The following is a 16,551-nucleotide window of genomic DNA, read 5'->3' as shown; positions in this document are numbered from 1 at the left end:
AACCTCCATTCTTCTCTCGTCCTGACTTCTGGAAAGACATCACAGCCACTGTGGGTTATTAGTGATCCAGTAACTGGCCTCTTCTATCCAAATATATCACACCAATACTCTCAGTGAAAAAGCCAGCCTTCCTCTGAATAAAGATAGTACCTTAGAGCTGAAGCAGAGGGCAGCAATGAGTAACATCATACCCAGCAGAAGGACAATGAGACGGATGATCAACTCGGTCAGAGAAGCTGAAACAAAAATATTTTTTTTAATTAAAATTAAAAAAACATACATTGTTAACATTAAAATAATTGTCAGGAACTGAATGTACATTTTTGTAGAATAAAAAAAAACAGATGCCATTAAAATATCTTAAATGGTTGTTTTGTGATACTGACAACTGTCATGCTCACTCTTTAATTTGAGTGATGGAAGCAGCGAGAAACAAGAACGAGACCGCCAAAAAAACATGGCACACTCTATGAAGGTACATGTTTCCTGACTGACATCTACTGCAAGACACACTTGACCTTTTGACCCTTGTGTCAATTGTCTTGTTGTGGATCAAATGCCCTTTCGGGACCAAGTGCAATCATTTAATACAGCCCGAATTAAGTGATTGGAGAGCCATATTGCCTGTCTTCCACCAGCTACTATGTGTAGTAGGACTTTATATTGGGGTATATAAATAACATATTTCATAATTAAAGCTGCATGTTGAGAGTTCCAATGTTCTTTGTGTTTGACTAAGATCGTCTGTGATGTTACCTGAGACAGTGAGACTCAGTGGCTGGCTCTCAGCAGAGAAGTTATGGGAGAAAACATGGAGGTGATAAACACAGCCGTACTCCCCTCGGTGGGTGGAGTCGATACTAGAGAACAGGAAATGAGCAGAGTGATTGGCAGCTGGCAGGGTGTAGTTCTGTGCTGTGTTGGAGGTGGTGAAGATGAGCTGGAAGGAGCCTCCTGGATACTGTGGTTCGGTAGAGCATTTGATGGTGAAGTCAGAGCCCATGAGCACCCGAAGCCCCTGCTGCTTGGCCTTGGAGACCCCGTCAGTGGAGGGAGAGAGGGAGATGTTTGGCTGAACCAGCAAATCTGATAGCAAAAAGGGAGATTATTTTCCAAACTAAGCTGTGAAAATAGAGCCCAGAGAACTGAAAGCACACATTTTTAAAGGAATTCATCCTCAATGACAATTGTGAAAAAAAAGCTTGATTTAATCCCTCCTGTCTAAAAAGGGATAGTGACAGTGGACACATACATTATTCATACATCAGGAACAAGACAAGACTATTTAAGACGTTGGTGGTCAGTATTACCTGAGCATATCACTTCACAGCCAGAATAGCTTTCGTTAACATGAGTCGTTATTACACACTCCAACAGTGTAGATGCTGACTGGACACAGGAGGACTTGATCCACCACACAAGTCTCTCTGACAAACTGTCTGCTATATCTGTTGAAACAGCTGAACCACAATCCAGTTGTCTACAGATTGCAGCTGCAGACTTCTGGTCCCATTCAGAATCCCAGTCAACCACTGGTCTCCACTCTCCCTGGTTTTTCATCTCCAGTCTACCAGCGCAGCGGCTGGCCTCTCCCACCAACCTGATATTGTTTGGACCTGAGCAGAGTCGGGAGAATTCTTAGTAGATGAAGTAAGAGAGTACGTCAAATTACAGCTGTAGGTCCTCTTTTACCTAAACAGATGAGTCCAACTTGTGAGCAGGTGTCTCTAGTCGATGCTGAGCTTCTACAGTCCAGGAGAGCAGACTCATTGCCTCCACACTGGAACTCATTGGCCCATACTTGAGCCTCCAGGTCTCCATAGAGTGCACCCTGGAGGACTGAAGGATCCCCACAGCCAAGCTCCCTGCAGACCACCTGTGCATCCAGCTGGTCAAAGTCATCTTCACACACTGAGGACCACGACTGGTTAGACTGGTTCGACTTCACCTCCAGTCTGCCTGAACAACGGCTAGTCCCATTCACCAGCCTGACAGAGTCTATATGGCGTGAAATGGAATGTTAGTTAACAAAATATTCTGTACTCTTGTGTTGCCGGAAGACAATGGTGTAAACGTGAGTGAATATGAGACCATCCATGAAGGGCAGGAAAGTTCGTCTCTTCTTTCTATTGAAAGAGCAGAGCCACAGTCCAGCTGTCTACACACTACAGCTGCAAGCATCTGGTCCCACTTATAAAAGGATTCAGCCAATGGCTTCCATTCTCCAAGATACTTCATCTCAAGTTTACCGACACAGTGGTTGGTTCCACCAACCAGCCGGACATCATCAGCCTCTGAACACATACAAGAGAGTAATTAGTAAGTGAAGCAAAGTAAGTTAGGCTCAAAGTTAAGCAGAATCAAAGCTGCAGCTCCTCTTCTACCTGAGCAGGTGAGTCCAACAGCTTTGCCAGGTGAGCAGGTGTTTCTATCTGAGCCTGAGCTTCTACAGTTCAGGAGACCAGACTCATTGCCTCCACACTGGAACTCTTTGGTCCACGTTGGAGCCTCCCCTTCTCCATAGAGCGCCCCCTGGAGGACTGAAGGAGCCCCACAGCCAAGCTCCCTGCAGACCACCTGTGCATCCAGCTGGTCAAAGTCAGCTTCACACACTGAGGACCACGACTGGTTAGACTGGTTGGACTTCACCTCCAGTCTGACTGAACACAGACTAGTCCCATTCACCAGCCTGACAGAGTCTGACGATAGCCAGCAACAGAAATAATTAAACAATTTTCAGGTTTATTTATTCTCTACAATCAGTTAGTGAGCTCATGCATAGCAGACAATCTCAATCCTCTTTTCTGCTGTCTTCTCCCACGGTGTCTGCTTAGGCTATATAACACTGCAGAGCTTACCCTTGATGATTCTGTACATTTTTGCAGCTTGTTCCACTGGCCCAAAGTGGCCAACAAATCAATTATGGTTCGTTTTTTAATCTATTTCCACTCCAATTGAAACTTCTTTTTTATTATTTTATTTTTGAAAAGCTCATTATTTTACAGAACAGAAACAATTAACAACAGATTAAGTAATATGGTATTGGTGGCTTCGAATACATATTTATATATATTTTAACTAAGAATTTTAAAATTCTTCATGGATATCTAAAAATGACGTCTGATAATTATTTCAAGCAAAGGACATAAACTTCAAGCAGTAGAGCATCAAAACATTCAGCATGGCTTCCTTCAAAATATTAACAACAATGGACTTATGATTAGCTTTCTTCAATGATATAACTCTCACCAATATTCTCATCTCGTTTTCATACCAAGAATATCATTGACAGACTGATCACAGACAAGAAGAGCAAGATACAATCTCTGATGCTACACTGTTTGTCTCTGTGAGAGCCGAGCAGTCCCATCTGGATCTGGACCGTGGAGATCTCACTCTGTCTCCTGGGCTCCCGCCCCTTCACTCAGCAAGTCTTCGGCTCCACCAAGGTGATTTAGCCCAATCATTTCCTCTCCTCTTGGTTTCAACCCTCTGCTGACCTGGTGAGGCGTGAAAGAAAATGTCTTCAGGTAACAAAATGATGATATTTGCCTTTTTATTCCTGTTGCTTTCACGCTATCGTCAGTGGAACAACTGCATTTTCCAGATGTTTCAAATTAAAAGTACTATTTAAGAGAGGAGTGAACCACTAGCCATGCTTTTAATGTGGAACATCAGTGTTAAGTGTGATACATGCAGCTTCTTTTCCCCGCAGTATTAAACACATATCAAATTCTTGTCCCAAAGTATATTAAACACAGAATTTTCTTCCACTGATGTGTACAGTACCTTGTAAAACACGGCAGCACTGAACACCACCATCAGCACCAGGACAACCAGTCTGATGATCAGATGTGTGACAGAGTCTGAAATAGATTCCCAATCATCACATAATTTCATACAGCAGCTGAAGATGCTTTATTAAAATGATTTACTGTGCTGCAGTTTTTAGGCCCTTTTCACAGCAGCCATTTTGACATGGCGTTGCAGGGTTAAGGTGTAATTAACTGACATTGATTATGGCCCTGTTCCATTTAGGTGCATCAGGGCCCTATTGTGCACGTTAGCTCACTGGAATGGCTGACACTAAATAGGCCATTTCAAATTGGCTGCTGTGAAAAGGGCCTATTAGCTCTCTAGCCTGAAACTGACATTAGCAGAGCACATGTCCCCCAATGAATGTGTGTTTGGTGACTCGCTAAACAAGCTAAGGTGCAGGGCAAGATGTGTTCATGTTGGTTCTTTAGAATGAAGGCTAATGTGGTTGTTGTTCAGAGTTTCTAGCTACGGTGTTGTGTCGATGCAGTGTGTGTGAGGTATGATAGCGTTGACGTTACTGCCTTATGCAAATGTGGTTTATTTCATTGAAGGTGCACTTCTCATCCTCTGTCATATTTAAAGAGCCCTTGGTAAAGTGATCCACTCTATAGTCTTGGACAAAAAGTCACAAATCAGCAAACTGCTGGTTTTTCTGAATGGAAGTGAAGACTTGTGATTAACACTAAATGTGTTGCCATGCAACACAGTGGCATGACAGTATGTGAAACTAAATTTAATCTATTGGTTTCATGCTGAGTGACAGGAATTGTCCTTTTTTTCACGTTGCTCTGCAGCACTTTTTTTTCTGTCTAGACAACATTACACATCAAAAAAAAGTTTGGTTCAGGCAACAAAACCTCTTAGTTAGATTTAGGAAAACTGACATCAGACAGATAATACTAGTCTGCATGTGTTGTCAGTGTCACATTCCCTTTTTTGACTGGATTGTCTGTGAAGTTACCTGAGACAGTGAGAAGGAGCGGCTGGCTCTCAGATGACAACATATGGGAGAAAACATGGAGGTGATAAACACAGCGGTACTCCCCTTGATGGGTGGAGCCTGCACCAGGGAACAGGAAATGAGCAGAGTGATTGACAGCTGGCAGGGTGAAGTTGTGTGCTGTAGCTGAGGTGGTCAAATTAAGCTGGAAGGAGCCTCCTGGGAGCTGTGGCAAGATGGTGCAGCTGATGGCGAATAGGGACCCCAGGAGCACCTGATATCTGTGCTGCGTGGCCTCAGTGAACCCGTCAGTGAGCGTAACAACGGAGATGTTCGGCTGAGCCAGGAACTCTATTAACACAGATGAGAAGTTAAAAGGTATTTTCCATATTTTTCAAACTGGCCCCCTATTTTCCTATGTTTTTGTGTTTAAGTGAGTAACAGGGATGAGAGTGGTTAAATTGGTCTACGGCTGCAATGTCATCGCTCAGACCCCACCATCAAAGTTTGTATATCTCGTGGGGGGCATTTGAGGGTTTTGGCAACAAAACCAGTTGGTGATGTTGAGGACAAATATCCTGGTTGGGCTTAAAATAAGTATGTAAACTTAAAACATAACACTAACATAACTTCAAAATAACTCTTTTGTACATGAACACCAGCTTTGAACAGCAGTCGTCTGGTTGAAAATCCTGAGCGTAGCATATTCATACGTTAACATTGCAGTCAGTGAAAACTACATGGCGTGAAATGGAATGTTAGTTAACAAAATGTTCTGTACTCTTGTGTTGCCGGAAGACAATGGTGGAAACGTGAGTGAGAGAGAGGAGTGGGGGTGTTGTCAGAGTTGGAGCACAGATTTGTGGTTCTAAAAGATTTTCCAGGTTATGGCTTAACACTTGCCGATTTCAACAATGTGGATGTGATACAACAAATTAATGAATAAGGATTCCTGTTAATGTTGTTTGCCATTTATAGCATTACCTGAGCATGTGACCTCCCAACACTTAGAGGAACGACCACTCCATAGTAATGCACATTGCCTAAGTGCAGATTCAGACTGACCACAGGAAGAAGAAACCATCCATGAAGGGCGGGAAAGTTCGTCTCTTCTTTCTATTGAAAGAGCAGAGCCACAGTCCAGCTGTCTACACACTACAGCTGCAAGCATCTGGTCCAACTTATAAAAGGATTCAGCCAATGGCTTCCATTTTCCACGATACTTCATCTCAAGTTTACCGACACAGTGGTTGGTTCCACCAACCAACCGGACATCATCAGCCTCTGAACACATACAAGAGAGTAATTAGTAAGTGAAGCAAAGTAAGTTAGGCTCAAAGTTAAGCAGAATCAAAGCTGCAGCTCCTCTTCTACCTGAGCAGGTGAGTCCAACAGCTTTGCCAGGTGAGCAGGTGTTTCTATCTGAGCCTGAGCTTCTACAGTTCAGGAGACCAGACTCATTGCCTCCACACTGGAACTCTTTGGTCCACGTTGGAGCCTCCCCTTCTCCATAGAGCGCCCCCTGGAGGACTGAAGGAGACCCACAGCCAAGCTCCCTGCAGACCACCTGTGCATCCAGCTGGTCAAAGTCAGCTTCACACACTGAGGACCACGACTGGTTAGACTGGTTGGACTTCACCTCCAGTCTGCCTGAACACAGACTAGTCCCATTCACCAGCCTGACAGAGTCTGACGATAGCCAGCAACAGAAATAATTACACAATTTTCAGGTTTATTTATTCTCTACAATCAGTTAGTGAGCTCATGCATAGCAGACAATCTCAATCCTCTTTTCTGCTGTCTTCTCCCATGGTGTCTGCTTAGGCTATATAACACTGCAGAGCTTACCCTTGATGATTCTGTACATTTCTTTAGACAAAAACATATGTGAAATATGAATTTGTGTGCATTCTATAGCTGATTTATTTGCTGGTGTTTGTTACCTGAGCACTTGATCACCAAGATGTACAGAGACTTTTCTCTAGTCCTGCTTAACATGCACTCCCTAAGTGAAGACTTGGATTGAAGACAAGTTGGTCTAATCATCCATACATTAAAGTCATTATTTCTTTTTTTCCGCCTTATTGAAACAACAGAGCCACAGTCCAGTTGTCGACATATTATGTCTGCTGTGTTCATATTCCACTCAGGCATTCTTGCATCCACAGGTCTCCACTCTCCCTGTAGATTCATCATCAGTTTACCAGCACATCGGCTGGATCCTCCCACCAACTGGATATTATCTGGCTCTGAGCAGACAGGATTCATTGGTTAAAACAGATAAAGTCACATTTACAGACCCTTTTAAAGTCATCCAGACAATTTAGAAGCTTTAAATATTGAACTAAAAAAGTTACCAGCATCAAAATGCGTGGTAGTTCCATGTTCAGTTGTCAGAATTGATATTCCAAGAGCGGAAGCAAGTTATACACAATTCTGACAGGATGACGACCGTTTCAGAGCAACAGGGTGTTTCAGTTTAATGTGTGATCGTATTAACTGGTGACTTTCAGCCGAATGCATCCGTGGTTGCTCATATTTCCTTAGTCCACAGAGGAGTGTGTAATTAAAATTGATTAAGGCTTTTGCAACGACACATACATGTTCTCTTGGTGTTTCAGCAGCTGTCACTACAGGCAACCACGAACGCATTTGGCTGAGACTCACCAGTTAACACAGTCACTCCTACCCTGGTGGCGTCTATGGCTGTGTAACCCAGGTGACAGTGTTGTATAAAGTACCCAAAAGCCATACTTGAGTAAAAGTAAAAGTACCTTACTGGAAAATTACTCAAGTAAAAGTGAAAGTTGCCTGCTAGAATATTACTTGAGTAAAAGTAAAAAAGTAGCTTGTATTTACTGTACTTAAGTATCAAAAGTAAAAAGTACTGTTAATAAAACGCAATCAGAAATTTGCCCACTCACACACTCCTTCGTGGCCACAGGTAATACTAAACATAGCGATTTCAGCTGCATGATTTAAAAGCTAACTTATTAATAACACTACCACTATGTAAATTAGTCTGACTGTCATCATCAGCTGGTTTGCTATATCAAAACTCGGACTCTCCAAACACAGGTACGGTCTCCAATAACACCAGAAAAAGACAGACAGATCATTCAATAACCCAGGAGTTCAGTTTTTGGCTAGCAGAGGCCAAGCCCACTCACGTTAGACCACGGAGACGCTCAGGGGCCGAGGGGCAGTAAAAAACAAAAACAAACAAACAAAAACGTAATCCTCGACTGTATAGTTTCACTGCGTGGAACAACACACTCTTTGCTTCACCATTAAAGTCTATTGCAGGGCCGGAGTGGGACTCATTTTCAGCCCTGGAGTTTCATACCTCAGACCGGCCCACTTTAGATCACGACCTATTATATTAAAATAATGTAATTATAACTTTACATGTTAAGCATACAATAGCGCACTGTTCTCTAAAGCCTTGTAATTCCGTGTATTTTCACACAGCCTTGTGGGCACAAGTGCCCATAGTTCGGCCGTGTTCAGCTGTCTGTTTCCCGGCTGGTTTGCGTGCGGCGCGTCTTGGCGTTTCGCGTTCGACGGAGAGTCCGCCTGTGTGGACTCTTGTGGACCTGGGCGGGCCGGTGTTTGACCGATGTCCGCGGGCTTTTCAGCCAGCTCTGAGGGTGATAGTCCCGACAGTTCGGCTGGGTTCTTGTGTCTATTTACCTGCGGGAATCCCCGCAACGCACCCGAGTGTTTTACGTGTGTACGGACGGAGCAGAAGTCCGGCTTCGCTGTGCGTAATTGTGGCGTGGCGCGGACCTGGACCGGCCGGTGCTTAAGTGAGCTGCACGGGCTTTTCACACAGCCTTGGGGGCACAAGTGCCCATAGTTCGGCCGTGTTCAGCTGTCTGTTTCCCGGCTGGTTTGCGTGCGGCGCGTCTTGGCGTTTCGCGTTCGACGGAGAGTCCGCCTGTGTGGACTCTTGTGGACCTGGGCGGGCCTGTGTTTTAGTGAGGACCGCGGGCTTTTCACCATGGTCTGGGGGCATCAGGGCCGAGAGTTCGGCTGGGTTCTTGTGTCTATTTACCTGCGGGAATCCCCGCGACGCATACACGTGATACCCACTCCACTCAGTGCCATGACTGAACACCGGCACAAAAATAAATACAAATAATAATTGAACACCGGCCCTCGCGGCCCAAAAGTCAGACCGGCCCACCGGGAATTGTCCCGGTCCTCCCGATTAACCACTCCGGGCCTGATTGACAGTAACACTATGCTGGTTGTTTCAGCAGCAGGTTCAGTCACCGATTCAGTCACCTCCTCCATCTCTGACATTTTGCTTCTCTGTCTTCCTCCTTCTCTTCAAGTAGGCTAACATTAGAGACCCGACTTGTCTGAGACTACTACTAGCATGACAATGCGACCATTAATTTGAAATTTGGCCGCTGATTTCATCCGCCGCACAACGGGGTAAACCAATGATAACGTCTTGCGGTCTGTATCTCCGAACATCATTGGCTACTAGTCCCACTACAACAAAACAAAGATTGTCCATTGGCTGTCACGTTCCTTCTTATTTTGTAACGAGTAACGAGGATGCTCAGGTAAATGTAACGGAGTAAAAGTACTGATTTTTTTCGGAAAATGTAGTGAAGTAAAAGTAAAAGTCGTCAGAAATAGAAGTAGTAAAGTAAAGTACAAATATAAAAAAATACTACTTAAGTAAAGTAACGAAGTATTTTTACTTCGTTACTATACAACACTGCCAGGTGACAGGTTATTCCTTTTTTTCCTCCCCGTTAAATCAAGTCAAAGTCGGCTTTAGGGCCAGTTCTCGCGTGGTCCATGTGGGCCAATCGGTTGTGACGCTGGTTGGTAACGTCACGGGGTCACGTGGGGGGGCGCGACCAACCGCGTTTAAGTATAGAACCGCGGTGTTCAGTCTCGGTAAGAGCGGTGGGGAAGCTGCAGGAGAGACGCACTACAGGTCGGGTAAAACTATTTCAACCGCTGCGTTCTCATTTTTATGATGGCTGACAGTTAAGCGATCTGTTAATTTATAGGAGCCTCTTGCCTGGCCGAGATTTGCCGTGCGGAAATCCGAATGAGTGAGCGTAGCTTGTACGGAGACTGGTGAGTCCAATTGTTTGTAGCATTAACCTAGCCAACGCCATTCATTTTAATAGACGCGGTTAGCGCTGGGTTGCTAAACATGCCTGGTTTCTCCAAAACTAAAGCTGAGTCCTGGAATGAATGAATTGTGTTAGTGTATTGCTGCAATTTAATTCATGTGTTTTTAAGATTTTGAATCATGGCATTTGTAGCTACTGATATTATATGGTTGGATCATGGCTGCTAAATGATATTGTAAATGTCGTTTATGATTTGCAAATGATGTTTATTTATTTCCCTATTGGTAAGTAACTTACCCTAGTGCTACTAGTTTGGATTGAATTATGTGCGCACTGGATTACTATTTATTGATGTATATTGTACGTATGAACTGTGGTCCTGTTCTTCAGGCCAGGTTCTGGAATGATGGCGAGCTAAGGAGCAGGCCTAGAGCCTACAGCTGGAGAAGATTGCAGCCCCCCCTCCTGCCAGGCCGAGGGGGCTCCCTGTAGCCTACATCGAACTCTCACCCCAACTCTCACACACACACTTTGTCCCATACACTCCCTCACCTATACCTCCCCCTGGATTCAACTTAAACCCAGACGTGGGTTTTTCATGAACTGTGGGTGGGCAGCCGGGTTGTGACCTGTTAGTAGTGAGCAGAACATTGGGGGTCTTGTCTTTCTGAATTTTTGTCTATATGCAATGGATAGTAGCTATTGATTAATTGGAGTTGGCCGTCCATAATAAGTGTACACACATTTTTCCACTGTACAATATGTGCACTATTACTGTTGTTGTTTGTCTTATGGTTGGTGTGAAATATATTTCTTCTAAAAAGCAAACCTCAGCCTCTCGTTTACTCCCTCCCAGAGCGTAGCCTAGCTTTCTGATTGCGGGTCTATTGTGATGCTGTATTGCGGGTACTAGTCCTGTCCTCAAGTTTATTTACTGTGGGGGCTACAGCTGCAAACCACTAAATGTATTGAGTACCATTGGACTGTTAGTAGTGAAATTTTTAAAACTAAGGTCAAAACTCTGAGTCAGTGTCATGGCATCATGTTATAGCACACCGTTCTGGAAAGTCATTTGTTTAGGTTGCATCTTTGGTGGATAATGATCTTGTATAGCTTGACAAGCTATTGCACTCCACCATACTTCCATAACCAAACTGTGTGCACACACTTAACGTATGCCATCATTGTAAAAAGGGTCTACAAAAATGTAAAAACCCTAATCCTAAAACATAGCTAAGCTCCAGCACCTCCTCCTACTTCTACCTGAGCAGGTGAGTCCAACAGCTTTGCCAGGTGAGCAGGTGTTTCTATCTGAGCCTGAGCTTCTACAGTCCAGGAGGGCAGACTCATTGCCTCCACACTGGAACTCTTTGGTCCACACTGGAGCCTCCACTTCTCCATAGAGTCCCCCTTTGAATACTGAAGGAGCCCCACAGCCAAGATCCCTGCAGACCACTTCTGCATCCTGCAGGTAAAAGTCATCGTCACACACTGAGGACCACGTCTGGTTGGACTGGTTAGACTTCACTTCCAGTCTGCCTGAACACAGACTAGTCCCATTCACCAGCCTGACAGAGTCTGAAAGAGGAAGAGAGAGTGAGAAAGACGAAGGAAGACTGAACAACTTGCAGACATAGAGGTTGAATTTGAAGTAAAATAAATGTTACACATCAATGAAGGGATTCTTCGGTGTATGCCTGTTCGGTGAGTAGAGTTTTTGTTGAGGTTGTGAGAGGTGTTCATTCAGTAACTTTCTGTTTGTCAGTACATATCTGTGAGCACTCTTCCTTGTCCTGCATTTGACATATACTTGACCAAATTTTGAGACATTCTGAGTGACTGTGTATCAATTGTACTGGAGATGAGTGGAAGCAGGCCAATTCAGTGACTGCTGTAAGAGGAATATCAGTATGGAAGGTTTGAAGCCATGAGCCTTCGTTATGAAGCGTGTTGATGTGTTTTTGTTTTGTGGTTACTAATGTTGTTACCTGAGCAGAGTATCTCCAAACTGGAACGAAAACCTATGGACCTTTTTTTTATACAATGTATCTGTAGATGTCCAGTCTCGATACAGGAAGATATGGCAGGTAAGGGCCCTAAGACTCGTTGGTATCTTGCTGTGACAGAAACCACAGAACCACAGTTCAGATGGCTACAAACTGCATTTGCTAACTTCAGGTCCCAGTTATCCTTGTCCACTTCTGTCCAAACTCCCTGCTGCTTCACCAGCATTTCACCAGAACAGTGACTGGATCCTCCAGACAACAGGATCTCATCAATCCCTGAGCACATGTAAGAGAGTAATTAATAAAATAATCAATAGTAGAATTCTCATTTTGTATGTGTTCTCTGTTTACCTTTGAAAGTATCATTTTCTTCTGCCTGGAGACGTGGGAGGTAACGGGAAGGGTATCCTAAACAAAAGAAAGAATGAGGATCATGATTGTCTTACTCTGGGCAGGGTTGCAAAAGGTTTTTTTTTTTTTTTTATGGAACTATGACGAAACAGAGAACATACTAACTAGTGGCTCAAACTGACCGGATTCAATTCAAAATACTTCATTATTTAATGAAGAAGCCAAATGGTTTAGTTGGGTTGGTTCTTGCCCCACCAGGATAAGGTCAGGTTGCTTGGAGGACTTTGTATTTGGCTCCAATTTCTTCTATTGGAGAAACATTCCGAGACGATTCCTTTAAAGGAGAATATATCACCCTCCTTTTCAGGTTTGTGCTTGTATTTTAGATTTTCAAAACACCATGTCTGTCTGAATAACTATTCACCCTATGGGCCCTAGTTTCGTGGCGCAGCGCAGGGCGGCGCAGGGTGGCGGAGCCGGCGCAATGCAAGTTTCGACCCGCGCAGCCTTGCGCACGGTCAGTTTGGTGGATCGCCTGCGCCAAGATGGTTGTGGTGGCGCAGCAGGGGGAGGCGTCACACATTCAGCTTGGCGTAGCGGAAGTTTCGTGGCAAAAAGCCTCGCCGAGACTGCATTGAAAGCTTGCCAGCTCCAACCTGGTCTACTCTCGGCGCAAGGCGTAAATAAAGTCCATTCATTCAATGCGAATCACAGCTGGCGGAGTGGAAGTTTGGCTGACGGCGCGCAGTGCGCACACGTCACTAAGACCTCACAGGTTTCCACAGTTCCAGGCACATTTAAATGCAATAAATAATCACAACAACCACTATTTAATGCAACTAATTGAATCAACACGTGAATTTATATCTATATAGATTGTCCCGTCACATCTGACGTCAGATCAAAGGCGGATGGCACGCGTAACGGAAACTCAGCCTCTCGGACCAAAACATCTCCCTCTCTCTCTCCTGTTTTTTATAATATCGGCATTGTTATTATTATGATACGCGCGCACAGCGCGTGATGCGCGTGGTGGGAGCGGCGGCGCTGCTTCTGTCATCGGGTTGTCAAGTGACGGAACTTGCACTGAACCTCCCCTAACGCATTAAAGGAGAGGAGAGGAGAGGAGCTCATTTGATTGGTGAAGATCTGAATCGGCTGTATTAATCCCAGTCCACGCCTCGTCTCCTCCTCGTCTCCCACTCACGCCTTCTTCTCCTCCCTCTTTCCCACTTGCGCGGGTGGGCGAGACGGGAGGTGTGCCTGCGCGAGCCTGCGCGGTGCACGAAACTTGCAAAGTCCAGGCGGACACACCCCGTCGGCCCGGCGCAGGTGCGCTGAAAGCTGACTGCGCCTGGTCTACGAAACTAGGGCCCCATGTCTCGGTTTTAGCACCTGTCTCTTCAAGCCTCAAAAATAACATGCAATGCCTAATTAAATGACCCCCAAAGTGCCTCTTTCTTTTAACAGGGTCAAAATAAATTAAATGCCATGCTGTTTTATTTGACTTTATTAACTCTTAATAAATAGTAACAGTAAAACAACAAAAAATAGTGAAATGTTGTTCCTACTCTAGAATGGACTTACGGTAATAGCACTCAAAAATATAGTTTACATATTATTGTTATTGTGTAAGTTTTATTAACACACAAATCATGTAAAAATGAAATCCTAATACAATAATAATGAATCGTTGAGTAATTGTTTTGGGCTTTTACACTTTTAACAGCAAGGACTCATTCTCACACATTTAATTTCACTTCATAGATTATGCCTAGTATAATTAAATGTCATGACAACAGAAGGTCCGTTTTGTTGCTCAGCCTGCATGAAAAAGTTATTCGTTCTTCTTTGATTATCATTTCAACCCCAATATTGAAATAGCCTAATATTAACTGACAATATAAAGGGTTTATTGATTTGATTGAGTTGTAATTGAACAGCCTATTTTTCATCATATCACATCATATGATATATATTTTATAGCACGTAAAGTTTCAACACCGTCACATTTATCATAGACATAAAAGAAAAAAACAAATAGAATACAAATAACAATTGAATTTTCAAAATTAGTTAAAAGAATTTACAAGATTAGTCAAACATTTGCACTCAAATAAACAGTTTACACTCGTGAATCCTGCATGTAATGGAATTTATCATGGACTTGAATACATTCAGAGATACCAGACTGGAGTTTGAGCTCTGACTGCAAAATGTTACTTGGAGCAGAAAATCTAAAAGCTTTCTTCCCCATTTGTGTTCTGACCTTAGGAAAAGTAAAATGATAAAAGTCCTGAGAGCGGAGACTGTAAGCCCTATTATTCAAAATTAAAAGGGATGATAAATAAGATGGAATCATCATAAGAATAGCCTTGTAATTCAGCACATACCAATGGCCGATCCGGCGCACATATAAGGATGGCCAATTTACATTCCTATATTAGACACAATGATGAGTTAGAGCTCCACAGTTTGTAATAAACCTCAGAGCACCATGATACACACTATCCAGCATGTGGAGGCATTCATATATAACCATATCACCATAATCAATAATTGGAAGAAAGGTTGACTCCACCAGTTTCTGTTTCACCCTAAAGAAAAAGACTTATTTCTAAAATAAAATCCAAGTAAAAGCTTCAGCTTCTTAACAGTATACTGAATATGTGCCTTAAAAGACAAGTGGTCATCAATCAAGAACCCCAGATATTTAAAAGTAGATACAAGTTCAATTTGTTGACCATTCCTGTTGACAGTGACAGACTTGATCTTACTGATTTAGAATTAGTGAACAACATAAGTTTTGTTTGATCTGCATTTAGAACAAGTTGCAGATGGCAGAGTTGTTCTTGCTCTATTAAGTGCATTTTGCAGATATGCAAACACTTGGCATGGCTGCAAAGCAATATATAACTGTTGCTGTGTAACAGAGCAGGAAACATATATGCATATACACATATGCACATAAAATACATAGCTACACATGCATACACATACATATATGCATTCCCACACAAGCATACATAAACTGCACTACACTTGCATGTCTATGCATATTCTGCATTAGTGCCCATTCAGAGAAAAGAAGAAGAAAAAAGGACGAGATTATATTATTTACATTGTTTTATTCACGGCAATAATTTAAACAATTAAACCAGAGTCCTACCTGAGCTCCAGAGTGACAGAACCACAATCAGCACTCTGTGATCCATGTCCACTCAGTTTGTTTGCCTTTTCATGTGTCTTGTCAAGGACAGATGTGCACAAAGATCTTGGAGCCCTTATGAAACTCAGGAGTGACAACTTATCAGCTCTGCTGTTCTGTGTAGTTTCCTGTCTATCTTTTAATCTTCTCATCCGGCTTCGTGTGGTTTCTCAGGAAGATACCAATTAAAATCATATGCTGTACTCTTTAAAATGACTTACTGGGACTGGACTTTGTGTCAGCTAAATTGTGAGATTGTCTCTTCCATTTGGGAAGGGGAAAATATTACAATTTGAACTTAACACCATGTAAAGTTGTAATTTAGATTTAGAATGCATTTTAAAATCCAGTCCAGACACCACAGTAAATCAGTCAACTTTTAATTTGCTATGATGTCTAACACAAAAGGAAAATGTTTGCTACGTTTAGCAATTTGTCATCATGTTCTCTAATCAACAGTCTGAGCAATGGAACTCCTGTTTTTGAACTGCGGTTGAGTTGATCAGTGGGTAGAATGGGTTGTCCTTATTATATATTAACAAGTCATACTGATCAAGCAATAAAATAAAGCGTAACATTTTGTATTAAAGTTTATACCCAAACAAACAAAACAACATAACTACGTCTACACTAGTGATCAAATATTATTTTTTATTTGTGATCAAGCACATACATTTGTTCTGGAGAAGAAGAAAAACATTATAGATACAACACATCAGAGATGTAAAGATTACATTTAGCATATACAGCCTTTCAACATTTTTTCGACAAATTTCTTTTTCAGTGGATCTGACATTGAAGACAACCGCTGTCTAAAATCTTTCCTTATGTTTACATCTGAATGTGAAACGAGCTCCTTGGAGGTACTCCTCTTTCCTGGAACCATCAAGAAGTCCTTAACCTCCATTCTTCTCTCGTCCTGACTTCTGGAAAGACATCACAGCCACTGTGGGTTATTAGTGATCCAGTAACTGGCCTCTTCTATCCAAATATATCACACCAATACTCTCAGTGAAAAAGCCAGCCTTCCTCTGAATAAAGATAGTACCTTAGAGCTGAAGCAGAGGGCAGCAATGAGTAACATCATACCCAGCAGAAGGACAATGAGACGGATGATCAACT

At 42.9% G+C, this 16,551-nt stretch overlaps 1 protein-coding gene across 2 annotated transcripts; it reads right to left on the bottom strand.

Moving 5' to 3' along the window:
- Window positions 1–2,815: 2,815 nt before the first annotated feature.
- LOC311019861 (scavenger receptor cysteine-rich type 1 protein M130-like) lies at window positions 2,816–15,742 on the bottom strand. Of its 2 annotated transcripts, none has more exons than XM_084019474.1 (10): window positions 15,391–15,742; window positions 12,222–12,278; window positions 11,853–12,146; window positions 11,128–11,442; window positions 6,703–7,008; window positions 6,134–6,448; window positions 5,744–6,043; window positions 4,781–5,110; window positions 3,790–3,866; window positions 2,816–3,500 (listed from the first exon to the last, which is right to left on the bottom strand). In XM_084019474.1, exons 1-10 carry the CDS (start codon window positions 15,434–15,436, stop codon window positions 3,393–3,395), a joined length of 2,148 nt encoding a protein of 715 aa, XP_083875600.1. In that variant the 5' UTR covers window positions 15,437–15,742; the 3' UTR covers window positions 2,816–3,392. The 2 variants fall into 2 exon arrangements, with proteins under 2 accessions (XP_083875600.1, XP_083875601.1); XM_084019475.1 differs by having other exon boundaries at window positions 3,790–3,841.
- Window positions 15,743–16,551: the final 809 nt, after the last annotated feature.

The sequence above is a fragment of the Eutrigla gurnardus genome (assembly GCF_963514095.1).
Source record: "Eutrigla gurnardus genome assembly, chromosome: 10".
In the NCBI taxonomy this organism is placed as follows: Eukaryota; Metazoa; Chordata; class Actinopteri; order Perciformes; family Triglidae; genus Eutrigla; species Eutrigla gurnardus.
This window is presented reverse-complemented; position numbering and strand designations above follow the sequence as displayed.